The sequence below is a fragment of the Cyrtonyx montezumae genome, unplaced genomic scaffold (assembly GCF_038088225.1).
Source record: "Cyrtonyx montezumae isolate F1298 unplaced genomic scaffold, pur_monq_1.0 scaffold_16, whole genome shotgun sequence".
Taxonomy (NCBI): Eukaryota; Metazoa; Chordata; class Aves; order Galliformes; family Odontophoridae; genus Cyrtonyx; species Cyrtonyx montezumae.
The window spans coordinates 1,709,238-1,736,874 of record NW_027071892.1 but is presented as its reverse complement, the minus strand read 5'-3'; the positions used below and the strand labels follow the sequence as shown (position 1 = coordinate 1,736,874).

Sequence of the window (27,637 nt, the reverse complement as noted above, 5' to 3'; positions counted from 1 at the left end):
CTTTAAGTCAGCAAATTAGTCGTGGTCTGAAATGTTTGCCTTGATGCTACAGATTAAGCAGCAGAACTGTCCTTTGATTTGCACTGGAACTGTTTCACATCACTGGGATGGGCATTCAGTGCACTGTTTACTTTGATATTTTCAGAAACAAAGAGAAGAGAAAATTAATTGTTGGTTTAAAGTATTCCCTGACTAGCAAGAATAGGAAGTCATATGAAGGCCTTTGAAAGTATATAACCGGGGGGAAAGAATTCTGTATGAATGTTGTTGAAAGTGCTATTTAGTACTAAACTGGAGAGGAATAGTCTCTTAGTTAACTGATGTTCTTTGTAGTGAAGGCATCTGCAGGGGAGCAGTAAATTGCTGTCCCTGCATGCAGCCCTCACTTGTGTTGTTTAGTTTCTTTGTTATCTTGAAGCATTGGATAGCATGTTGCTAGCTGGTGTATTAAATACAGCTAGTGTTATAGTGATTTCTTTTGATTAATTTCTGTAACATCTCTTGCTTTTCAGACTACTTGCTGTCTAACAACTATGTGAATTCTATTATTGTCCACAAATTTGACTTTTCTGATGAGGAGATTATGGCATATTACATATCATTTTTGAAAACTCTTTCCCTGAAACTCAACAATCATACTGTGCATTTCTTTTACAATGAGGTAAGTAAGAAAAGAAGTCGCAATGTAAGAATGAGAGGACTTTAATAATTAAAAAAACCAAACAAACCCAAACATAAACCTGAAGACAAATTGGCACATATTTTGTTTAGTCTCTTGTCTAAACTTTTCCAACTTGCTTAGAATCATCTCTGATCATAGTAAAATCATGTGCTTGTTAAATACAGCAAGTGACTTTGACACCTCTTTATTTTATTGTTTTCTTGGAGAAAAATGTTTGTTTTTTCTTAAACATGTTGTGTCCAGAGTCTAAGCTTGTCTAATGAATTATTTGTCCTGAATTCATTTTAGTCTCAATCATTGAGAGTTAAGTTGTGAGGATCTCTGCAGAAGCATAGCAAAGGTTTCTAAGATCTGTAACATAGCATTAAACTGAACTGCTTGAGCAGTTCTGAAGACTGCTTCATTGAGAATTCGACTTGTTTATATCTTGTTTTCTGTGCCTCCACTCGACTTTAAGAGGCTTAGTCCAAGTCTGAAAAAAACTGATTAACCAAAGGCCAAAGATGAAATAAGCTTATCTTTGCTCTGTGTCACTTTTTGCCAGAAGAGGGCACTAAAGCTCTGAAAGTGTGCAGAGCTAACATGAAAACCTCTTGATGCTCAAAGCAGTTTATTTTAATTCAGAGCTGCAGATCCAATTGAGTGTGCATTATAAAATAATTTCAGTTACTTAAGTAGAGAGTAGAAGTACTTGAGTAACGCGTGGAAAACGTTCTTTATACAGAATTCCAACAAATATATTGTACCCATTTTGGTTAATTCATGATGCTTTCTTTCTTGCTGCAGCACACAAATGACTTCGCTTTGTACACAGAAGCCATTAAATTTTTTAACCATCCAGAAAGCATGGTCAGGATTGCTGTTAGGACTATAACTTTAAATGTCTACAAAGGTATGCTTTCTATATCTAAAGAAAATGCATGTGTACAAAAAAACTTTATTGTCATTTAAGTCATCTAAGGGGTTTTGTTTGTTTTGTGAGATTGGAAACTTTATCATGTTGATGTACTTCAGGTACGTACACATTTTGATTTTTTTGAAGCAGAGCCCTAAAGCTGAAGTGTGTTCTTGTAAGTAGTACTATCTCCTCCTGTGTGAAACTCATTTAAAACCTGTAGAGAGAGAGTATCAAGCTTACATGTGGAGCTTTCATTTACCTTCCAGTACAAATGGTGATATGGCTGAATTTAAAAACAAACAAAAGAAAATTGAGAATATAAAGTATGTTGTGTTTTTTAAATTTTTAATTTACTTATGAACATGAGCTTTATGGTACACGAAGCAGTGACCTTACTGGCAGTATCACTTCCTTTAGAGGCACATCAGAATATGACTGTAGAATTCCTAGGTACTGCGGCCACTCTGCTGTGAAGGAGCAGACATGTGCTATGTCCAGAGGTGCCTATTGAAAGCCAGGATGCTGCAGGAGCAAATTACTGTACTGGGCATTCCAATAGGGCGTAAGGAAAAATAATTGCATTGTGAGAATGGATAAACACTGCAGCAAGTTTTCCTGAGATGATGATTAATCTGTATTGCTTCAGATCTTAAGAAATCAACGAGGTCCTTAGCAGCCTGGTTCAAATGAGAAGTTAGCTCTGCTTTGAGAATGGGTTCAAACTACCCAACCTCCAGATGTCACTTCTCACTACATTTTTCTCAGAATCTGTGAACTCTTTGAGAGACTGAAAAGAAGTGATTTCTGCGGGGAAAATGTCAGTGATTTTTGTAGAAAAATTGGTGTATATTTGTACTTTCCACTTCTGGAAGCAACATGCTGTATATGTAATAATGTGAATTATGAAATATGTTTGTACAGTGTTTACTACTTTTTAATACATTTTTAATTAAACTGCATTTTGAATTTAAACAACTTTCAAGTAATGATTTGATGATGGTTTTCATCAGAGTATAAGATCTCTTAGAATTATGAACAATTTACTTTGCAAATGGCATCTGTTACAGGCTGATTCTTTGTAGTGTTGACTGCTAGGGACAGTTTTTCTTTTGCACACTGAGAAAGAGGTACTTGGAACTTGTTTCCTACCTATATCAGCTGTAAAGCCATCATCTGTAAAACCAAGCTTGTCTTCACAGAGCAAAGTACAGGTTTTGTGTCCTATTAGTGCATGTTTACATGACTGGATGCTTTTATGGCAAAAAATGTACTTCTCCAGATGTTGTGGCAGTATAAAGGTTAGAGTAGGAAAACAGCTCAGATATTCAGGTTCATAATTTTCTGACTATCCCTTTGCATATGTTCTGATCTATCACCTACTGTGTCATTTAGTTTAGATGCTTTGTGCTTTAGCTTCTTAAACCCTTTTGAAGGATGTCACTATCCCAGATCCTAATCCTGTTAACTGTTGTCTGTTTCTTTTGCCCTTCCTTCACTGGTGATTCCTGTGTTCCTTAATGCAGTGTCATGTAAGTCTAACTAGCTTGACTTTCAGCATTACTGCTTTATTCTTCCGCGTTTTTTTCCTCTTCTTTTTAATAAGGAATGTGCTAAAAACCCTTTCTGAATTCCACTACATTTGTTTGTCTTCAGACATGTAAATATATCAATATTATGCTCTTTCAAGCCAATTAAGAATTGATATGATGCTTCTGTAGATGTCCATTTCATGCGTAAGATCATCTCAGGTATATATTCATGTGAAAAGCTGGCATGTAATCAAAATTTACTTTAAAAAATTCTTAAAAATAAAGAATTGAATCTAATTTCTCTCTTTTACAATTTCTCTGCAGTGGATAACCAACCTATGCTGCATTACATTAGGGATAAAACTGCTGTCCCTTATTTCTCCAACCTTGTCTGGTTTATTGGAAGCCACGTGATTGAACTGGATAACTGTGTGCAGACTGATGAAGAGTAAGCTTTTAAAAATGTTGTTTATTGAATGGAAATGCTTTTCCCAGACATTGATGCTCACCTCACTTTGACTGCAGTGGTCCACCTCAGCTCCTGAGTGTGCTCCATCGCAGACAGTTGGAGCTTTTTCTTTTCACAGGATTATTCTATCAGTGCTCCGCATTAAGTGGTTAGTGATGTCCTGTCTGTACCAGTGTCAGTACAAGTTAATCATTGTTTAACAACGTGCCCTTTCTTCATTCATGTTTTTGTTTTGCAAATTTAGTAGGAATTCAAAAGACGCAGAAGTTATTTTGTACTTGTTAGTTTCAATAACTTTTTTGTTTGTTTCTATTCTCTGTACTATCCCAGCAGAGCAGCTCTCAGAAAAAGGTACTCTAGGAGGAAAAATAAAGAAAAAGGCTGGAAAAATAAACTTTATTTAATATGTGAACTGTAAGCAATGAAATTCCCATGCACTATTCGTGCACTACTATCATCTGTGGAAATATTTTGTTACTTCAGGTTAAATAACCAGAGGTAAACCAAGGTTGCTTGGTTTACTATGTGCTCACAGTGGGTGGTTTTCATACTTTGTTAAAGTGAAAAGGTAGAAGTTTAATAAAAGAGATGTCTTTTGTTTTTGGAAAGAAAGCCTTTATTATGATTGGTTTCTGAGAAGATTGTGGCAGCAGGAAGCAAAGTTTTTTAAAAGTACTACTTCTGAAAACTCGGGGAAAAACTTTTGATGTGTATCCTAAAGACAGTATGTGCCTGAATGCTGTTTAGTTGCTGCTTTAGTGCATTGGTATGAAAGCATCTGCTTTAGGCAGTCAGTCTGCACGAGACAATTGAGAGAAAGGATGCACATGAATTATGAGAAGTCATTAAGTTAAAAAAAAAATTACATATCTGAGATTTTTATCTGCTCTGTTTTTCAGGCACAGGAATAGGGGCAAGCTGAGTGACCTGGTAGCAGAACATCTTGATCATTTGCACTACCTTAATGATATACTTATCATTAACTGTGAATTTTTAAATGACGTGTTGACGGACCACCTACTTAATAGGCTCTTTCTTCCCCTCTATGTGTGTTCGTTAGTAAATCAGGATAAGGTAAGTGAATACATGCAAATTTCTAAGTTGTAAAGGAGTTATCTGCTTTCAGTATGTGTAGCCATTTGTTAAACTGATGTATTCCTTGGTAGGGGTTATACTGTTGATGCCTATGTTTGTATGTTGAAACAAATAAGATGACTGTAGGGGGAGGATATAGGTTATATTTTGAATGCTTTTGTTCATCATTATTTAGTTGATTTATTAAAATGTCTGTCAGTGTTTTTTATTTATAGATAATACTTCATTGTTTCTAAATAGCTAATTCTTTAATGAATGTTATCAGAAAAAAAACTTGTGAAGGAATGGTTGAGTAGGGAATACCAACTTACTTCTGGGGTACTTATCTGTTGCAGTGTTTTGAAAGGGGCTGTGACTGGCATCAATCAGAGGGCATTTTTAAGCTTGTAGACTGTGAGGTATTCTTAATTGAAGAGTATTCATTTGAAATTGTTTACCAAAAAGTAAATTTTAAAGAGTACCATCACCAGTGAATATTTTGTGATAGAAAATGAAACAATACAATGTTAAAAGTTGTATTAAATGAAATTTTAATTTGTGCAAATGCTTTAATTTTGTGGAAATAAACCCTCAGTTTCTATAACTTCTTTCCCATAGGATGGAGAGCGTCCAAAAATAAGTCTCCAAGTTTCTCTCTATCTTCTTTCTCAAGTACGTATTTGAATTATTGTGTCCTATTTCAGAATCTGTTTTGTAGTTGTGTTATAATTTGTAATATTAATTACCATGTTTTGATCTATTTTTGACAAAACCATTGAAGAAAACTTTGACAAAGACTGTTGAAAATTTTCCAGTTTTCTTATTAAAAATAAAACCAAATGCTCATTTTTCCTTAAGGCAGAATAAGTAGCTTCTTCAGTCGATATTCCTCTGAGGGTCCTGTAGCACATGATAGCTTTTGGAGCATACATTCCAGTTTATGCACAATAGTGTGCAGTCAGTAGAGCTGTGCAACATTTCAGGATGCAATTTGTAAAATTACAGATGAGGTTCTCCTAGACATTGTGTTGAAGTTTGAATCTATCTGAATCTGGAATGTTCTCTTTGGAAACAGGGGGCAATGATCTGTCTTATGCCTTGCATTTTTCTTTCTTGCATTTTGTTTTAAAATGAAAGAAACAAAAAAAAAACAACTTGGCCTCACACACACGCTTTGTCACAAGATAAATTTTGTTATATGTATAGCATAAAAGTACCCATTATTTCTTATTCCCACCACTTGTTTTTATATCTGGAACTTTTCCAAATTAAGAGTTCTGAAGTTTATTCTTTTGATTGTAGAAAATGTCAAATCATATCGTCTCCTTTTCTTCTGTACATTGCTATGAGACCATTTTTTAGTCGTGTTCTCTGAAAACAGTTTTGATTTGTATTTCAGAAAACCTGTAGAGACCATATTAACTGATCAGGAAAGTATTTGGAGACTTTTCAGCTAGCACCATTGTTTTAAGGACCGAGCTCTGATATTCCTATGAAGAGAATGGATATAAGCTGCCTTAAGGCCATTGCAGCTGGGCCTGCAGTGGTTCTGTCCAGAATCCTGTTGTTTGCTTTTGGCCCAACTTTGTAAGCTTTGCCTCAAAACAGAGTGTTTGGTGTAAGTAGAGAACTGTGGCAGGGCAGCCAAGCGTTTCTGGGTGTTTAGCTGTTATAGCCACTGCAGCCCTTATTCCTCTGGTACATATCTGCTTTGAGTTTAATTTGGGTCCTTTGCTGGAGTATCACACAATGTTCATCTCAAAGTTGGTGGCAGAATTTCTGTATCTCAGATGGAGAAGAATTTGAAGAATTATTAAAACGAGGTAGTTTAACATGTAGGGAAAGAGCAAATATCATCAGAGAGACTTATGCTCTACTGTGTTTTGAAGCAGATATCATGAACTGTTAGTGTTAACTATTTAATGTTACTGCATATGTCAAGTGAAGATACCAGTGTTCAACAAGGACATAAATAAAATTATGTTCAGTGACTGCAATAGAGAAACTGTGTCACGCAATGCATGTCTCATATTTCTTTCCACCTTTGTTTTGATAGGTTTTTCTTATTATACATTATGCCCCTTTGGTGAACTCATTGGCTGAGGTTATACTTAATGGTGACCTGTCAGTGTTTTCTTCTAAAGTTGAGCAAGATATTCAGAAAAACTCAGTAAGTGGTCAAATAATCTTTGTATATTTTCCTTCTGTTTAGCAGCAAATGTTCTGTTTGAAATACCAATAATACCTGGAAAGTAGCTAGAAATGCCAGTATGTTGAAACTGGTAACTTAAGGTGATTGTGTTGAGGAGATGAGAGTAGAAAAACTGTTAAATGTGGCTGCAGAAACTGCTCTGTATGACTTGCAACGTGACGTTCTTACTTGCCCACGTTACTCTCTTTATTCCATCATGGTGAGACACTGCAAAGTCTTCCAGTACTTTTATAATGCAGCCTATACTCAGTTGTGGTTTTGGACATTTTTCCGGTGGAGCTGACTGAATGCTTTGAGATAAACCAATCTCTTATTTGTGTTAGGAAATGTCTGACCTTCTGCTAGTTGCATGCTGACTGTTGTGTGTTACTTGTGCAGAAAAGCTTTGTTACTAGGAAACCTGTGGCAGAAGGGTGAGGTAGCATATGTTGTAGAAGTGAGGGTTTTTTCTGTTGCATTTGCTGTGCAGAGTTGCAAAATACCTGTAGTGTGTTTTTGTGTGCTTACATTAATGAGAGGAACGTTAGGGGTTTCCTTTAAATGTCTGTTCATCTGCTCTCGTATTAATAATGTTGTTCTAGATTGCTGCTTCTTTCTCGTCCTGTGACCTCATGGTACACACACTGTGAGTTGTCACATGTGAATAGCTACCAAATAGGAGGCAACTGACTTTCTAGGATAGACACTTAGCAAAATTGTACTGGAGGTGGAGCTTTGTTGCCAAGCAGAGTGGTTCTGTGAGAGAAACTGTATATTTGTGTAAATTCAGCCTTATTGCTCAATGACCATAAAAAGGGGGAACGTGAACCTACTTTCTCCTTCCCATAAGAAGTTGTTAGTAATTATTTTACTAGCACACATTGCAGAAGATAAACTATAATTGAAAATAAGATAGAAAGACACCTTTAAAAATATGAAAAAACAGTATCTCTGAATGTATAAGCAAACCACATACAATGTAAACTAACTCTTATTTTTATTTTTTTAATTGTTTCATTTATATAGCTTTGTTATTTTTGAAGCACGGGGTGGCATTCTTATTTGCAGTGGACCAGACCACAATTCAGTGCTTATAGCTCATCACTGTCAAATGGTCTCTTCAGCTATTTTGCTCATATGACAAACAGCAGCCTATAATACAAGGATATTAAGTACCTGCATTTTTCAAGAAGTAGTCAAATTATTCTAGGAAACTGTTGTAAGAAGTAAATGCAGGGAGGGGAAAATCTAAGGGCTTCTTGCAATTTACATATGTCATTTTTTTCCATACAGGATGGGAATTAACATGTCCTTCCCCTTTTCTTAGGACTTTTCTGACCAGTACTCATCAATAAAAAGTAATTTGGTTGTAACTCCAATTATTTTACAAACTGCCCAAATTGCGGCTTGATATATCTAAAAGTATATCAGAAATTACAGAGTGGAGATGTGCAGTAAGTTTCACACTGTGGGCTGAGTTGTTTGTTTTAGTGTTGTGAAAGAGTCCTTTTACTATGTAGCTTATTTCAGTGCAAAGTGTAAGAAGACGTGCAGGATTTCTGTAAAACCTCATAATTCAGAGGATTCAGGTACACATTTTGGCCTTTTGCCATGTACTAGGCTCCATCCTAGTATATTCATTACTAATGTCTTTTTTTTTTCTTCTTTTTCCCCCCACACTCCAATGTATTCCTTACTAATTGGAGTGAGGGTTTTTTTTCTCAACTTTTTTTCTGAGGTATTTTTGAGCTCTTCATCTTCAGTGCTTGAGTCATGTGGGGCAAGGAATGGACCCCCAGTTTATATATTTAGTCTCATTTCTTTTCTATTGCTTGCCCTTCAGTTTTGAATGGTTTAGCCATTGTCAGCTGAATGTGATTGAAGTATCAAGATCTCAAAAGCAGTGACATTTCTGTAAGAGTTTTGTTCTGCTTAAGCCTGTGCTGGGGAAGCCCCCAGTCTGTTTCACTTCCCAGTAGCTGAGAAATTTGGCTGACTGGTGTTTGCCTAGCTCGGGGTAAAAGGCAGAGTGTTTGCTGATAATCCAGGTGCCAGGCCAAGCAAATGTGAAGGGAGTTCAAAGCATCGCAGCTCAGAAACAATCTGCAAAAGACTAGGATGCCAAACTTAATCTTGCTGGCCATTGAATTTCTTGTAGCATTTCATCTCCCTGTAAGAGTGCATTGTTTGCTATTGGTAGGATGAGATTTGCTCTCAGAGATGTCATCTTCATTTTCTTGATATATAAATAGATTATCAGGAAAATTAGGTATTGATTGAATACTGTTATCTTTCTTGTCTGTGTATTTCATATTCATGCATTGCTGTCAGTAGACACTTCTGATTTTGTTGCCCTTAACCTATTTGGTCTTTTAATTTTATTTGTGCTAACTGCCTCACCTGTTAAACAAAATTCGAAGAAGGGAAATACAACTTTAAGACCCCTTCATTGTTAAGCTGATAACTTTTCTTTCTTCTTTTTTCAAAACGGCATCCTTAATGACAAGCCTTTAGGTTATGCTGCCTTGGGTACAGATTTCCTGGCTTGGTGCAGTTTGTCTAAGGTCTGCTTTCTTGTATTTTGAAACTCGTCTGAAATTTAAGGTTTTAGTTTCAAGACTTCATGTGAACTGAAGTTTCTTTTACAACGTTAAAAATGCCTTGCTTGTAGCTCAATGTAAACTCTTAATGTTTGTAGGCAAAGTCAAGTATCAGATGTTTCATAAAACCGACAGAAACACTTGAGAGGTCTCTTGAAATTAATAAACAGAAGGGGAAGAAGAGAGTGCAGAAAAGACCCAACTATAAAAATGTTGGTGAAGAAGACGAAGAGGAGAGACAATCTGAAGATACCCAGGATGACTTGGATAAAACTAAAAGTACAGAAGCAAGTTCAAAGGGTAGCAGAGCAAGCAGAGAAAATGAAGGTGTGTATATTAGCAAATCAAAATGGTACACAGTAAATGTAAGTAACCAAATTGTAAGCACATCTAATTTTGATCAATTGTATGGCTCGTTCTCCTGTTACACGTGTTAACATGGAAACACTGATTTATTCCAATCTCTCTGGCTGTGTTTTTTTCTCTTGTTAAGTCATTCTATTGGGAGATGTACATTTAGTCTGATTGAAAACCGTAAAAATGCATCTTCCTGCTGTCTTTATTCCTTTGATTATGGAGAGCTTTATAAATAGACCTTGTAACTTTGCCAGTTTTTTTTACACAGTAAGGCGTGTTGTGCAAAACAGTCAGGAGTATTCTGTGCATGTTTCAGTGATCCAAGTATGCTAAAATCCTAAAATTGATAATACTTTTTAGAAAACATTTATTTGCTCAGAATTGTAGAAAACATCTTAAGCTTAGATTATTTTATTGCTTGTTTTCAGGATTTTTGATCTAATAACTAGCCTTAAGAAGAACTGGTTCTATATGATGAGTGGCTTTGTAGCACATCATAACTGTTTATTTTAGTAGCTAGTAACTAATAGACAAACATACATCAGAAAGTAGTCTTTACTTTAGACATATATAAGAAAACTTATATATTAGAAAACTTGGAGACTGGTATACAAGGAGTGGAAAACAAGACTTTTTTTTTTTAGACAGTTCTGTCCAGACATGGTTGCCTTTTTGGTAAGATTTTTCAGGTTCTTTATTTTCCTTAAATTACATCAAATAGCTGATGATATATTGTCTACCATAATTTTCAGCATGACATAGTCAGCTAGTGCATTTATTAGTTGTCTTTGTCCAGGTTCCTAAGCAAAAGCTAGTACTACCAAAAAGTCTGGAGCATTTGGGTCTCGAAACCTGGCTGCTGTAACAGTGGAAAGCCATTTACACCTTCTGGGGTACAACATTTCCCCTGTTAGCACTCACCAATGTTTTCATGTGGTTTTTCTTTTTTTTTTTTTCCCCAGAAGATGTTCTGTGTGTTTCATTCCTGTGATTTAGAGGAGAAGGGGATTACTGCTATTTATTTACTTATTGAACAGAACAATTTGCATATTTTCTTTCATGTGTATATGTAAATTTCTTATAGCATTACATTCCATACAGGGATGTAAGCAAGCATTTTTTTCTATCATGAAGAAAAATTTGTCTACAATCAGCTATTCATTAAACTTTTTGAGATTGTGTTTATACCTCTTGTAGTTGCATCAGTGGCTTCTAATGTAAAGTAGAATCACAGAATTGCAGAGGTTGGAAAGGTCTTCTAGAAATCAAGCTTACAGAAACTGTTACAAATATAAATTTTTATTTTACAGAAATAGAGATGGTAATCATGGAGCGATGCAAACTGTCAGAGTTGTCCATCTCTGCTGTCACAGAACAGAATACAACAGATGAAGAAAAGAGTGCTGCTGCCTCTGGAAGTGAGATAACAAACTGGAACAGGTATAAAAACTGTGACATCTTGCTGAATTACTTCCTTACTTGACTTTTCTGATCTGTTAAGGGGTAGAGGTGAACAATGAATTTGCCACTGTCTTTAGGTTCCTACATGCATATCGTAGATCACTACTGCTTAAACCTAGGGGAGCAAAACTCTTCTGCAATCCAAAGCTTTAACTTTTCCAATCAAATAATCTTCATTTTCATTCTTTTTCTCCTTTAGCCGGTTGAGTGTTCAGTTCTTGTCAGCTAGTTTTAGGATAGCCTACCTTCTTCCAACTGTTAGTGAAGTTGGTGAAAATTTCCTTCTTTCTGTAGTAATAGTAAATGCTTTTCAACTCTGCTTAGAGCTTGAATTTTAGGATAGGCTTTTTTTCTTTTGTAATGTGACAGTGATCACAGCTTCTTGAACTTAATTGTGTAAATATGCTGTATAATGTACAATGCTGTACAATGCTTCTGCATATGTATTAAATGTGCTGCAAACAAACACATTAAATGAATAAGCACTTCTCAGAGAAGTGTTATGAAACAATTCCTGTAAAAATGTTTAATGTCAGAATGTAGCATGAGACAATACTGTAATCTGAGTACTTTCAAACAAGTGATCTTTGTTTTAGTGCCTGAAAATGTGCATTACCGTGGACTTCTTTCATTAGCTATGTGTAGAATAGGATAGTTATTGATATTCCTGTAATTGTTGTCTTTTCCTTGACCATTTCAAAGCTTTTCCTTTCCGCAGGCCTTTTCTTGATGTGGTCTATAATGCACTGGACTGTGCTGAAGATGATTACTATGCCCTCTTTGTGCTCTGTCTTCTGTATGCGATGTCACACAATAAAGGTAAGCCATTTTTCTAGAGAAAATAAATGAAACGTAGTTTTAGGTAGAAGCAATCTGCTTGTAGTTTGTTTCTTCAAGTATTAAACAGTGAAAAAGTATGCTGTAAGGGGAAAGAAAGTTGCTAAGATTTTCCTTTTTAGGTTTAGAAAAATTTCTGGTCACCAGGTTAATTTTTCTGTTAGTTTCTTGGAATTGGAATAAGATTGTGCTTAATTTTCAATCTTAATTTCAGATGAAGCCCATAACGTTCAATCTGAGTAGATGTGGAATTTGATTTTTTTTTCCCTGCTTTGCAAGTGTACATCTGCTTCAAGTATAAAATGTAAACATGTCCTCATGTTTAAAGTACATGAAGAATTATTATTTGCACATCTATATAAAGCAAAAGGACTGACAGTTGGATCTGACTGTGATGGTCAGCTATTTCCTATTCAGCTTTTTCAGTGATTCTTTTTGTGCTGTGCAATTCCTCCACAAGCTCCTCATCCACTGTGTGGTGTCTTAACAAGACATAATTGATTGAAGGCTCACTTTGTTGTATTAGGTTATAGAACACTGACATCCTGTAAGTGTCCTAAGGAGCTTGGGCTGTTCTATAAACTCACAGAACTGTTACAAGTGTAGTTTGTTATAATTCACATTGCTTGGAAATATGTCATCTTTTCCAAAGAATGACGTTCATGATTTCTTGTGATTGAATGTAACACAAGATTGTCTTATCTGCTCTCTACAGGAAGATGAGTTGAGAATACTATATTTCAATGTGCTATAAAGAAGATTAAGGTTGTAACAGGCCATGTTTTTTTTTTTTTGTTTGTTTTAAATATTTTTATGAAATGTTATTTAAAAGCACCTTTCTTTTGCAAAGGTCAAACTAGTTCTTTAATAAGCTGTTAGATTTTGGTGAATGTTAATAATATTCTGTTAATTGCCCTCATTCCTTAAGTGTTTCCTTTTTCCCTCTTTTCTTAGTATGACAGAAATCTAGAGTTAACTGAAAGTGCAAGGTTGGAAGAAACTATAAATTGCGATATTCTGAGACATGTCAGATGCACCAAAAATAGTTTGGATGTCACCAACCACTTAAAGATTTGAGTACCTTCACCCATTAAGTCTTGTGGATTTTTGTTTTTCTTTCAGTGATGGATTGACAGATGTGATTTAATCTTTTTGTTGTTCTTCCTTTTCCTTGTGATAACTTTGCAAGTTGGTTTTGAATTTCTTTGTTTTGCTAATTACACTCTTTCAAGAAAACTGTTGTTTATTAATTGCTTTCCTTGAGGCATAGTCCTGTTTCCTAATTTACTTCATTTTCTTCCCTGCAAAGGCATTGACCCAGTCAAGCTGGAGAGAATTCAACTTTCTGCTCAACATGGTGAAGAGAGAAATTCATATAACCATGTACTTGCAGAAAGGCTCATCAGAATAATGAATTATGCTGCACAGCCAGGTATCACATTTATCATATTTGTTTTCTTTACAAGCTGGAAAGCTACTTAGCTTCTCATGTATGAGATGAAAATGTCTGTGTAATATACTCTCTGCTGAACAGTAAGTAAATATGGGCTGTGAAAGACAAATAATAATTTTTCTCAGTTGTTGAGTAACCAGGAGGTCTGCATTTCTGCTGAATAGTCATTTTTATGCTCAGGATGGAAGAGGGGTCTGTTGTCTTAACTGTCCTTCTTTCCACTTTTTTGAATAAATAAAGCATCAAGTAATGTATAGTGATTTCAGCTTAATGTACAGTTTCATCCTGAAAATATGGTCTTGTCAATGGTTTACAGGCTGTCATAAAACCATGACAGGTCTATGGCACCTTGGCTTGTAACAATAGTTTCAATGGAGAAGTTGTCTTCAAAAACATACACAAGAAATAACTGGCACCATTTGTTTATAGCTGTCCTTTGTTTCTGGAGGTTAATAGCAAGCATGATTTCTTTTAATTACAGATTGTGTTTTCAGTTCTGAAGTGTTTTGCAGAAAACATTTTTTTCTTAACTTCAGCTTTTTTGTAAAATAAGGGATAGAAGGCTTAGTGAACTGTTCCATGGAAATACAACTCTTGTTTAATCCATAGCTCTTCTTGCCTATGCTTCCCCTATTGCAACTTTAAATGAGTGGGACCAGTTTCCCCTGCAACTGATGCACTGTCAACTTACTGACTGCCTGCACAATGAAATCTAGTGCTCGTTTTGCACACTGTGGGAGCTCTCCAGTTTCTGCAGCTTTCTTCAGTCCGTATCGTCCTGCTGTGATATGGAGCTGTTCATGGTCTGTACTGTAGATATCTGCTCTGACATGGCTCTCCATGAGCTGCAGTGGAACAGCATGCTTCATTAAAAGTCTTTTTCATGGGCTGCAGTGCCTGGAGCACCTTGTCTGCCTATCTTCTCTCCCATTTTTTCTCAAATGCTGTGTTTCTAACTTTTTAATAATTCTACTGAAAACATAAATTCTCAATATGTTCTTTCCTTTTGATCTCTCTGGATTTTTGCATCTGGGCTTTGCTTAAATCTTCTGGATGTGAGGAAGACCCATGCTTTACTAGCGTGCTGTATACAAAGCGTCACTTGATCTTATAACTTTATTCATGCCAGCCATCTATGATTCTCCTCTGATGTTAGTGTAATTCAATCTGTATTTCCAGTTAACTAAGATGTTTGATTTCAATGGCTTTTGTAATGCAGTACATCTTTATTATATTCTTGTTGTGTGGTTCTGTTTCTTCCCAGTAACTCTTGCAGTTCTCTTACAGTAATCCACACTATAGGAAAGCATCAGCATCTATTCTTGTCAGACAGGTTATGTGTGACAGATGCTATTGTTTTATATATTGAAATTCTCTTCTCATAGATGGAAGAATCCGTTTGGCAACTCTAGAACTTGGCTGTCTGTTGCTGAAGCAGCTTGTGTTTTCTAAAAATGGTAGCATAGTAAAAGATGTTCATCTTGAATGCCTTGAGGTTGGTATTTTTCTTTCACATTGCCAGTTTCAGCATTACTTCTTTACATCTTGTTGTATAGTTGCACAGATGTTTCATTTTTGATTGTAATAAGCTTAATGTGAAACTCAAGCCTCTAGAACATCTTCCATTGCTGATGCCATGCAGTGAAAGATGCAATACTCTGTATTCAATTCCCAAATCTGTTCTTACCTTGCTAATTAACTCTGAAAAGTTAGTTTGTTTCATTTTTCTCTCTGAAGATTGTATGTTAACCATTTCAGCAGTGTGAAGAGAAGCACTTCTGGAGCAAACAAGCTCAGCTGTGCTGTAAATCTGTGTCTAATTCTGAGCTGAAGGCTGTAAGGATATTAGTAGTTTTCTCTGCAAGAGGTTCTGGGCGTATTTTTTTTAAATGCGACTTTTGATTAAATGGTATTTTTACTCCTTAAAACAGTTATTTTCTCTTTCTAGGGTGCAAGGGAAGAAAGCATTCATCTCCTTCGACGTTTCTATAAGGTATATATGCAGAGTGCTGTAAGAAAAAAATCTTTACATGTGGATTTAAAATAAATTCTGTAGACCACTCTCGTTCCCCACAATAGTACTTCATAATTGTTACAGAGAAGGAAGTGTTTCATTAGATGGTTACTCTCCATTCCTACGTTTTCCATTGATATACTTCACAAAAGGGATCCAAGAGGTCCCATGGGCTCTGCATTGGAGATCCAATGAGTAGTCATGCTTTTGTTGCAACTGCTGTGTATCTGGTGGCGCAGAGCCATGCCATTAGAAAGTTTCTTGGATTTTACTAATGACACTAATATTGAAGGTGCCTCTTTTTGACATTACTTTTTTTTTTGTATCTCATCCAAAATGATGATCTTAAATTTTATTCAGTCTACGTAGAATCTACATCTACATCCTTCTGCTTTATTTTTTTTGTGTGTGTGTGTTGTAAACAATAAGCCATAGGCATTAACTTTTCTGTAAAGGCCAGTAAATTTGTAACTAAGAAGTGTCTCTCCAAGTGAACTCTCCACAAACTGTTTTCTTCAGGACATGGCTACCTGCTGTGCTACTGCAGCATGGACAGCTGCTCCAGTATGGTCTCTATAGGCTGTATATGGGAATCTGCTCCTGATCCAGAAGCACCTCCTTTCTTCTGACCTTGATGTTGCAGGGCTGTTTCACTCCCTTTGCCCACCCCTACCCAACCACCTTTTTTTCCTCTCCCTTGCTCTTGGACAGCGTTGCTCTTCCTTAACTCTGTTTTGCAGAGGCACAGCTGATGTTGCTGTGGGGCCTGGCTGTGGGGGGGGCTCTTGGAGCACTGGCCAGTCCAGTTTCTTCCTGAAGTCACCCCTGCTGCTTACCCCTTGCCACCTATACCCACCACACAATTAAACAAAAACAAATATGTCTCTTTAACTGTGTTTGTGGATTCATGATGTCTTCCTTTGTGGTGTGCTCGTATTCTTTGTTTTTCTTTTTCAAAGGGGGAAGAAATTTTTCTGGATATGTTTGAAGATGAATATCGGAGTATGACAGTAAGTGTATAAGTCCCTCCTTGTCCCCCAAAAAATCTTCCAAACCAGTTGCAAGGCAGAAACAAGTATTTATTGAAAACTGTCAAACATATCTATTATATCTAGCAGTAGAATAGCAAAAATTTTGAGTTCCTCTGAGAAATTGTCTACGCTTTCATAAATCATTTGTGTGAAACTTCACAGCTCTTTATTAAATAAAAAGCAGTGTCAGTTTTTGAAAGCAGGAATACAAAAGTTTATTCATCTTAGGGAACGATTTATTTATTTATTTCAGTTAGGAAGATTATGACTTTGTTTAATATGTCTATTTGAAGCTCTGAAAGGTTTCAAGTTTAAGTGGAGCCACTTTACTTACCAGCAGAGGATGAGGGGCTTTGTCCCCTCAAGGAGAAGAACTGCTGGCACCACAGCACTAATTGTGGAGCGCTGCTGTGGACATTTTAGTAAACTGACTTGAATATCAGTTAATATTTAAGCTGTAAATGCTTTTAAAGAATAGCTACCTGTTTTATGTTCTTGGTTAGTGTTTGGATAAAAATTGAGTTGTCAAAGTTAACTTTTGTCAACGGTTTACGGGCAGGTTCGGCCCGGTTCCGTGACGATTGGTGCGGGGGACCCACGGACCCACGCCCCAGGAAAGGGGAAGGGGGAAAGGGAGAAGGGAAAAGGGAGATGGGCCTAGGAACAAAACAGCGGCAACGATCTGAGGAGGAAAGCTAATTTACTAAATAAGATATCAGAAAGCAAAATAACACAATATAATACAATATAATTGGAATTAAAGCTAATAAATCAAATAAAATGAGCAAGAGAGAGAGTGTCCGATAAACCGAAGGCCTTACGCTAACGCTGAAGGCGGACGGCAGCGAGCACCCACTGCTGAGTCGATCCCAAAGGAAAGAGAGAGTCCCGTGACCACAGACAGTTTTTATCTTTCCCTCTGAGCGTAAACACGTAAGAACGCAAAGCATCGCAAAGTCCTCTGGGGAATGGAGTTCTTCTTCTCTTCTGAGACAGGTATACCTGGAACTATCGATGATCCGCGGAGCTGGAGCATTAACTCTTTAACTCTAAATGCACTACATGATGTTATGATGTGGAATACCAGTACCAAAAATCATAAAACCATGACAACTTTCTTTTCCTAGAGCAGTGTTACAGACATTTCATTATCAGTCACTTTGACTTTTTGTAAAAGCACAGTCTACAGTTGTTGTATTGCAACATGTCTTTTAATATGGGAAGCATCCTGCTGTATCTTACCAGCTTAAATAGTAGAAGTATTTAATCAGTACCACTTTTTTTTTTTAATCGTTCAGCGCTGATGTGCTCTAGTTTGAAAACTGGCACCAAAGTTAGCACTACTGTCATGTTTCAAGTTAGTCTGCGTAGGTTTATCTGTCATACAAGTATAGCAGTGTCTGAAACTGCAGGGTTTTTTTAATCATTTACTGCAAAAGACAGAGCTATACCCTGGAAGTTTAACTTTGTTTTCCTTGAAGCATATTTGTTTATCCTGTTAAAAAATGATATGCAGAGCAAATATGAGTGCTGAGTGACTACTGATGTAGTCTTACTGGTTGAAGTCTGCATATAACATGGCATGAAGCTTCTGTGAGACAGAAGTGTATTGAGTCCGAATGACAAAGGAAAAAGTTGTCTTCATTGACAACAGTAGTTGACAGTACAGATGAGCAAGTAAGCTGAACAAAATATCCTTGCATTTTTGTTTTTAACGAGGAGTTTTTTTCACGTTCTTCACCTTTATGAAGTAAAACACTGTTTAAATGACTATACAGTCATGCAAATTGCATCAGATGTAGTTGTACTCATTTACTTGTCAGAAATTTTAGTTCTGTGTTTTCATTTGTCTCACATGTTCAGATTTCTGTATTTTTCTACACGTTAATTTGATTTGTTAATCCAGTGCTTTAGACACTGAAGATGAAGACACCGAAGATGAATTTTCTGAGAGAATGATTGGATTGAGACTATTTCTGTGCTTGTATGTGTGGAAGGCAGCAGTTCAAGTCTGTGCAGTGAAAATTCTGGATTTTGTTTTAGTCTGCTGGTACTATGATACGCAATCATGGCCAAGTGAGCAGGAGTGCATCCCTTTCCTATTGGCTGCTTTAGAATGCCTACATAAATGCACTTTTCTTCTCCATGCAATATCATACAAGCTCTGGGAAGTGGATTTCTGGCGATTCCATGTGTTTCTCTATCAAAAAGAAGCTCAAGTCTCCTATACGTGTTTAATAGACATTAGATGAAATTGCCCAAAACTGCAGAAGAATTGATGTTTCAAACATCATTTAACCATGAAAATATGCAATTGTGTAAGGCAGAGATTGTTAATGGCAATATGGAAGGAAATGCAAAATCTCCAAGCTATTGCACTGTTAGATGCTAGAGAAGATTTTTTTCAGGGGAGAGGTTGTTATGGGAAACTTTTTCTTTTGGTATTGAAATAGTTACAACTTGAGTCAAAACTTGAAATCAAACGTGACAGACCTTGCTTTTTAGTACTCTAGTAATGGCTTTTCTACTCTAATCATTCAGGGTTCTTTTTGCTGTGGTTTTTCAATGTGGAAACTTCAACAGTGTGTTAGGGAACAATGAATAAATTTAGAATTTAGAATGCAGATTGCAAGTAAGGAGCTTAAAATAACATGGATGGTATCAGAAATTCTCTGAACTCTGTAACAGCACCTTCCTCTCAATCTATGTGATCATGAATTGTATTTGAAAGTAAAAATGTAAACCTTCACTTTCTGTATACTAATCAATGTTAAAATACTTTTACAGATTAAGCCCATGAATGTGGAGTACTTGATGATGGATGCCTCAATTCTGTTGCCTCCAACAGGAACACCACTGACTGGTATTGATTTTGTGAAAAGATTGCCTTGTGGAGATGTGGAAAGAACACGAAGAGTAAGTAGGACTCGTTCATGACGTATTATTGCCAAGGACTTGGAAAAATTTTGGAAGTACAGGTGTTTTTCCCTGAAATCTGCTTGATTGGAAGCTTTCCCTATAACATTACAGAAACTTAATGACAGACTTGCATAAAGCATATAGCATTTACCTGTCTCAATGGAGAAGCCTTTTTTCTAATTTCTTGTACTTGGTCCCTTCAGTATGATCTTGTGCTGGGATTTTCATTTTTAAACAATAGTGAAGAAATTTACATTCAGTGACATTCATTAATACATTATTCATTCGTTTGTGATCTGATATCTCAGTCTTTGGAAGCCTGGTTTGCTTCATGCTAAAATAATATAACCAGTGGTTGTGTTTCTTGACATAGCAAAACATATAGTTCTATACAGGAACATTCATCTTGCCCAAATTAATTCAGTATAGAGATATTGAGAATGAGGAGGAGGAGTCAAAATATGAAGTATTTTGCTATGATGTGATTTGTGGATGTGATACTGACATGAATAACCACATCATTATCTATTTTCTTTCAATAATCACTTTTGGCCTGCATCTGACAGTGTCCTTTAAGCCCTGTAGCGCTGATATATCTTAACACTGCATTACTGCAAAATAATACTGTTTGAAAATTACTATTCTATATGAGGAGTTTTGCATTTGTCTATTCACAATTATATTCAAATTCTGTTGAAGAAAAAAACCAGATTTCCAGTAATCTTTCAAAAATTTTTCTTTCAGTGCTATTTATAAGCCATATAACTGTTGTTACCCCAGTAACTTTTTTGATGGAGTACAGTAAATTATCTTGAAAAGTATTCTTAGAATGCAAGGATATTTTCTTAGAATACTTTTTGTGAGGTATTAAACAGGATGGTATCTAGAAATGCTTTCTGATGGAAACTACTGCATACTTTTTATGTAATAAATAAGAGTAAATTTTAATTAGTGGAAACTCAAAGCATAAATGTTCCTGTAAATTATTTGCAGTGAAAGAGCCTTTTTTATCAGCAGAAATTCCCAGAATTGTCCTTTCTTGTCAGTGCTCCTTCCCAGAATTTCTCAGAATTCCTATTCCAGCTACTTCTTGTTAAGCTTTGCTTTATCTCTCCTACTGCTGCTGAATTGCAGTGCCAGTAAGCTGAATTTCTGGAGCATCTTGTGACAAGCTGCTGGTGCTTAACCTACTAGAGTTCTTTTTTGCTGGCAGTTTCAAATGGATAGTGATTCAATTCTGAGCATCCTGTGGCATGATTCCAAAAACACTGTCAATCTTCGTTTTGTTAACAAGTAAAGAAGTCCCATACTTTGACCATATCATGAGCTCTTAGCTTGGAAATCAGATCTTTTTGTATTTTCACTTATTCTTTCTTTCTTTCTGTAGAAAGTTCCTATAAGTGTCAATTAATTTTCTTTCAACGGCTTCAGGAGGGGCTGCATTTCTTGCTTCTGACTTCTATAGTCATAAGGACAGTACTGCTTACATACACTAATGCAAACACATTTACGTGCCTGCTTGGGAAATAATGAAGAGTATGTGTGTTGAACTCTGTGTTTTGGGGTACACAGCCTGCAGAAACATTTGAGAGAAGCTTTTGAACTACCTCTGAGTGAGGATGCTATTGTGGGAGTATAATAAAATATGTCTCCCTGTGCACTGGTAGTCTTTTCCATAAGGTATGCATATTTAAATGAAAGAATCAGCACAGAATTTACCGTATTATGTATAATAGTTTATGGTAGATAGCTCTTAATGTTTGTTTCTAACTGCCTCTGAAAACAGAGGTCAATTGAAACAAAATTATAGGCCTCTGAACTGTTCTGCTGGCACGTTGAGATCTAATAAAGTTAGTTACTAAATCAGATCTCATGCTTTATGGTTTATATTGATATTGAGAGCAGATTTGGAGCCATAACTGTTGTAAGACTCACATTGTAGTTGCTTTTCATCTGCCATTCCTGAATTCCTTGATGCTTGCAAAGGCTCAAGTTTATTTTCTACTTCTGTAGATTATTCTACAGAAAATACAATTGCATGTTTGAGGTGAGTGACAGCAATTCTATGGGGAATGCATACATGGATAATTAACACTGTGTAGGAGGGAAAGAGGGTTGTGGTGAAAGTAAGTGAAAGGCTGAATGATGGCTGCCCTCTGAATTAAGTTGCTTCAAGAGATAAAAAGCCCTGATTGCATGACTTTGGGGTTAAAAAAAATGCAAGGATGATGCTGGTTTTGATTGAATATGGAAGCTTGTAATCTCAGTACAATTAATTGTTGTTGAAGCATCTGGTAGTAAAACTATGTTGTATTAATCCTATCTAATTTCAGCAAGTTCACAGTACCCTTGAATGCAATCTTCCCAAATTGGAGAGATTATCTCCTATTATAAACTGACTCTGCTCTTAACACTATCTTATAAGATAGTGTTCACTTTTTTTTTTTGTTTTACCAGATATAGTTCTTGCTCCAGAATAATCACATTCCCCTACCAGATTTCAACAGCATATAAAATTTATCTGTTGTCACATCATGTGAGTCAGATACATGACTTCTCTCTCTTCATCTCTGTTCTGCCAGAAGTTTCTGAAAGCACTGCCAATATGACAGCTGGCCAAGCTTGCTTCTGGCTCACAAGATGCATGGCTGTGTTGCCTTTAAAAAAATACAAAGGTGAAGCGTTTTTCCGCTAAGCAGTTTCAGCAGGATTTTGTAATGCTTGCTGGAAGCTCGGAGTTCTTAGGCACTGCAGTTTGTGAATTCAGTGCTTTTACCGTAAGGCAGCAGCCACTTTACTGTGTGCCACGGGATTCCTATGTAGGGAGTTATTTCTTAAAAAAAGAAAAGACAAAAAACAACCTAAAAACTGTAGTGTTAAATACTTATATGTTATACTGAAAAAAACAGTTCTTCTAGTAGAGGAAGTGCCTTTCAGAATGTGTCTTAATAAAATCAAGGTTATTCTTTGCTGCTTTATCTAGTCTTTGCATACCATATGTCATTAATTTATAAATCAAAACAAGAATATCAGTTTCACAGAGTAGATGTTGAAAGCTCCTTGGGGACAGTGTGGCTTTCAGAATGCTTTGCCCTGATGTCAACCTTCTGGGAATATAGAAGTTTCTGAGAATGCTCTCTTACAAGTGGTTGGTGTGTATGAGCACTGTGAATTAAAACTTGGGAATCCCCACTGTTTTCTCTCAAACTTGTTGGAATTTGCAACTTGAATCACTCTAGTTATTCTGCTGTTTTAGATTTAAATTGTGAGCATCTGTGAAGATTGATTGCTTGTCTAGAGAATATTTTGTAAACAAAATCAGTTTTCAAATGATTTTTTTTAAATGGCAAAACTTTTCAGCCTTCGCTTAAGCAACACTTGTGATCATATGCCTGTCACTGTGCATAAGTGTGCCAGTGGGTAAAAGCTTGGTTGCTTCTAAAAATAAACAACATGATGACTTCTATATATATATTTATATTATACTTCTGTATATGTTTTTAATTGACTTTTAAATTATATTATGTTTTGTTAATTTAAAAAGTAGACATACTGCATGGTAACAAACTCGGGGTTGCGAAAGTGTATCTTTGTAAGGTTCTGCTAAAATATATAGTACTGAGTGCAGCAATATTTTAATTGTCTTTTTGATTTCTCAAGGCAATCAGAGTTTTCTTTATGCTTCGTTCATTAACATTGCACTTGCATGGTGAGCCAGAAACTCAGTTACCACTGACGAGGGAGGAAGATCTGATAAAGACAGATGATGTTCTTGACTTGAGTAAGTAGTCTCTCAGTTTCCCACATTGATCCCTTTTGGTCTTTATTTTTATAATATACCCAGCATTTTCATAATCGATGGGAATTTGTTTACATACTTAGTAACAAAATGGTAGAGCAATTTAAATAGCAAATCATACAGTGCTTGCATAATTTGCTACCATTGCAGACAACAGTGTTGTCAAAAGCAGTTTTTTAAATCTGTCCTTTAAGATAATAAAGTTTAAAGAGTTTGAATTTTTGCTTTTTAAATGTCCACTTTTGACTCAAACTTTTCTCTTACACAAACTTTGAAATCCTTTTCCTGTCTGAAAGTTTTAGTTCTAGTTTTGAAACTTCTATTACTGCTTATTTTGAAAGGAGCACAAGTTCCCCAAAAAAACTTTCCAGAAAAAAGTGAATAGTACACTATAGTGTTTATAGCATTTCTCAGTTGTTAGATTAAAAAAACAAAGTTGTCCAAACGTACATTAGTGTTGAATTGCTGAAGGATTACTAGAATAGAATGAACTCAGTTTCCTGTTTCAGATGAGTTAGGTATTTGTTGTAATGTTGACTCGCTTCCAAAGGATGAGGGTAAAATAATGAATCAGCTTCTACTGAAAAAACTGTGTTCTCAAATTAACTGGAAGCAGTTTTCACAGGATACAAGCTATTATTGATACATGTGTGTATGCACTCACTTGTATATACATAAGTGTGCAACTGAAATAAGAAAAATGGATTGTTGCCCTATCAGTGTGACATGCATTCTGCTGCTCTAAAGATTGTTAAAAAAAAATTTGGCTAGAGAGCATGTACAGATCAGTCAGAGGACCTGGGTAAAGTTTAAAATTGCTTTCAGAGTTCCCTGGGAGTGTGCTGTAGCTCTGTCAAGGATGATGTACTCCTATATAAAACCATTTGGTCAAATTGCAGAACTTTTAACTCCAGAGTTCCCTGTAGTTAGTCTAGTGCAGTAATTAGGGAAACAGCATATCTTACCAAAAAGGCTACATGCTTTTTGAAAACGTTTTTGTTTTTTTTTGTCTAGCAGGGAAGCTGTGTTAGCTGTCTCCAACTTGCCAGCTGGGGCTCACGCCCATCTTGGGCTGCCAGCTAAAAACATACAGTGTGCTAAATATCTTCTGTGGGATTTGTCCAGTCTCTGCAGAGGATTTATAGAGTTGTGCTGTCTGTAACTCATGAAATCATTTCACTTTATGCTATGAGGGAAGCCAGATCTGTTTAGACCATTTCTTAAAAGTAGCTGTCATGCTCTTGAAAACTTCAGGTAACATCTTTCCAGGTAAAGTTGTGTTCATGCAGTATTTCCACATAGTTTATATTTTCTTTGCTGCAAACAGCTGAAATCTTAGAACTCTCCTTCCTAGGCAGTATTTCCTAAAAGCTTGTATTTTCCTTGAGTGGAACCCAGAGAGCTGCGTCTATAATCCAGAATCTTGGAGGTGTAGCATCCAAACTGTTTGGAAGCCTCATTTTACAGCATTTCTGTTAATAATCTCAGAAACGATACTATGTTCTCAGGTTAGGTCACTGGAAATGTATTTAATGGCACTTTCTGTTTCAGTCATTTATGATAACTGTAGCATATGGTCCTTCAGCAGCCTTAAACTGCAAACAATAGTGTAAGTGAGGTGTGTTTTGATTGCTGAAAGATTTAGTGGGCCTCAGGGTTTCTTAACACTGATAACCCTTTGTTCTTGTTAATAAAATGGTTTCAGAAAAGTTACCAGTTACAAGAACTTAAACAATACATAAGATAAGCTGTATAGTAAACACACCTTTGCTTTTTATTACAGAATGTTCCAGGTTTACAGCTAATGTTAGCATTCCTGATCTGGGAAAACTGTGGCCAGATGAAAATGCAGGTATCAGCTGAGATAACCCATAGGAGTTCAGTACAGTACAGTAACTTTAATGTTCGGAGAGTGCTCAAGAAAGTTTGGTGTGTTCTGTGTTTCACAAAGAATTGTTCATTAGGCTTTCTTTGCTAAAATGCAACTAAGCAACTTTTGGAGGAGCTTGTTTTGTGTCATTATTGTAGTTTGACAGTGGGTAAAGTACAGAATCCTCTAAGCTCTTCAATGCAACTGGCCTTAGTTTCAAAGCAAAACCTTATGTTAAATTCCTTGCTCATTAAAACTTAAGTAATCTGATACCAGTTTTGGTTTTATAATGCTATCTCTTTCATTCCATAGAATGAGGCATGTCCGTAGCATTTAGAGGAAATATGATTGGCTTTTTAAAGGTGATGTCTGTTATCTGCTGTCTTTCTGAAACTTCCCCACCCCAATTCATTTTTAATGTGAACTTACATTTTCTTAAAAAAGGTATTTACTGTTCCTCTGAAAACTCCGCATATCTGGACAGTGAGAGAACTCCAGGGGGGTTCTAGGTCACCAAGTTTCCTTAACTTTTACGTCTTGTCAACCTCACTCCCTTCATTTACTTGTATCTGAAGAGTAAATATACTATTTGTCTGTTATCACATTATTCTTTTTTGTTGAAAAATAGGGAGTTTATTTTATTCTGTTTCTGTGGCTTTGAAGGAGCGTGGCATGTATCCTGTGCATTAAGTACTCCTTCCCTGAAACTAGTTCTCTTTGAACTGGAGTGTAGTTCCTAGAAAAACATCCATTCTTGATTAGAAACTTTGTTCTATGAAGGAACAGAGTATGGATATTGTAGTTCCATCAATTTTTCCTATGAAACTGCTGCTGTTTGTAGTTTCAATGTGTTACACTTAGCCTCAGATTTAATTTTTATTCCTTCTGTACTGTTTGTGTATGAAATTAAATTTCCGTCAATTACTCTTCAAATTACATTGAACTGTTAAGCTTTTAGCTAGAAAACAAAAGTATTTAATAGTTTGCTGTGGTTCAGCCTGCTTTAAAATTGTGTGTACTCAAATTAACATGGTTTCACAGTAATGAATGAGTATCCTACCTGGTTGTGTGTGCTGTGAGGTCATGTTTGTCATTTTGTTGTGGAAAGACATTAACTGTGGTATCAGCCATGACTCCAAGTCTATTTCAGAGAACTTAAGTACTGGCTACACTGCATTCTACTTAGCAGAGAATGAAAAGCAAAAATCTGTTTTATAAGTTTCAAAACAGTGAAATGTGTTTTTTGCTTTTGCTTAGATTCATAGGCTGGGTCAGTGTAAGTGACATTTCCATTACCCCATTCTCCCATGATTTAGAAACTCTGATGGTAACTTCAAGCTTTCTAGTCATAAATGAAGGAATGGAATAACACAGGTATTACAAAGCTCTCTCAAAGAGAGAGCTATACTTCTACTGCTTACCTGATGCGTATGTAGGAAATCTATTGACATACAAACACATCCTTGGATCAAAAATATGAGTGCTTTTGATTCATTTAATAAATATTTTATTCAGATGATAGGTGCAATAACTAGCCTTCACATGCAAGGGCAAGTGTGGAGATACTGCTGTAAGAAATGCTGAATTCTGTGTATCAGGAAGCTCACGAGATATAAATAATCTGAAAAAGAAGACAACCTTTCCAAAAAATACTTATCTTGCTGTAAGTAATACTGGGTATCAAAATGACTTAAGTACATATGGCACTAAAATACACTATCCTTAAAAACAGTATGTGTATGTGGAATAGAAAAAAGTAGTCTTGGACATTTGAACAGTAAATTGATACCTGTAGCATTAAGCTCTCCTTTTAGGAAAGGCTGAGTGACCAAACCCACATTGCTCCATCTAGCAGTGCCTTGGCAGCTCTAAGGAATGAGGTGGTAAGGGTGGGATGAAAACCTGTGGCTGCCATAAAAGCAAGATGTGGAACTCATTGCTTTCAAGTCAAGTGGTCTCTATAGTAATAGTGTGTATGTGTGGAAGTACATATATTATTGCAGGGAATAGTTAAAATACTGCATCTTGGCTGTTGAGCCCATCCAGTCATGGAGAATACCAATAGAATTGCAAAACAAATGAACTTAGCATGCACGCAGGCTGTCCTACTCATAGGGTCTTTTACTTTCTGTAAACCATGGTATTAGAGGTGAGAGAGAAGAAAAAAAATAATCCCAAGTGTAATGAATAATATAAATGAAAGTATAAATCTTATGAAATAAAGAAAAATCATATCCAGATTAGCAAAGGTTTGCTTGTATGGGAACTGCTGAATCACAGCCTGAACCACTGATTGGTCACCTGAGGTGAGCACCGAGTCAGCCATGGGCCCACAGGTGGAGGTGATGTACCTGTGTGAGTGGAAGGGGTGGAGCCTGGCTGCACCTCTCCCAAACCCCATTTAAGGGCTGACCACCACCAGGGAAGGATCTCTTCTTGGAGATCCCTCCCAC

The 27,637-nt window shown here is 36.2% G+C and overlaps 1 protein-coding gene across 6 annotated transcripts in view; it reads left to right on the top strand.

The window, feature by feature from the left end:
• The window catches only part of CLEC16A (C-type lectin domain containing 16A), a 78,631-nt gene that overhangs the window by 5,987 nt on the left and 45,007 nt on the right, over positions 1-27,637 (top strand). For 4 of the 6 annotated variants that reach the window (XM_065732316.1, XM_065732322.1, XM_065732319.1 and 1 more), the window contains exons 4-18: positions 513-661; positions 1,469-1,574; positions 3,434-3,557; positions 4,478-4,652; positions 5,271-5,324; positions 6,709-6,822; positions 9,542-9,770; positions 11,111-11,240; positions 11,980-12,080; positions 13,408-13,530; positions 14,937-15,046; positions 15,500-15,544; positions 16,525-16,575; positions 19,384-19,512; positions 23,176-23,296. In XM_065732316.1, the coding sequence (XP_065588388.1) occupies positions 513-661; positions 1,469-1,574; positions 3,434-3,557; positions 4,478-4,652; positions 5,271-5,324; positions 6,709-6,822; positions 9,542-9,770; positions 11,111-11,240; positions 11,980-12,080; positions 13,408-13,530; positions 14,937-15,046; positions 15,500-15,544; positions 16,525-16,575; positions 19,384-19,512; positions 23,176-23,296 (1,761 nt within the window). The remainder of the gene's footprint in view (positions 1-512; positions 662-1,468; positions 1,575-3,433; positions 3,558-4,477; positions 4,653-5,270; positions 5,325-6,708; positions 6,823-9,541; positions 9,771-11,110; positions 11,241-11,979; positions 12,081-13,407; positions 13,531-14,936; positions 15,047-15,499; positions 15,545-16,524; positions 16,576-19,383; positions 19,513-23,175; positions 23,297-27,637) is intronic. The other 2 variants (XM_065732318.1, XM_065732317.1) reach the window with 2 other exon arrangements.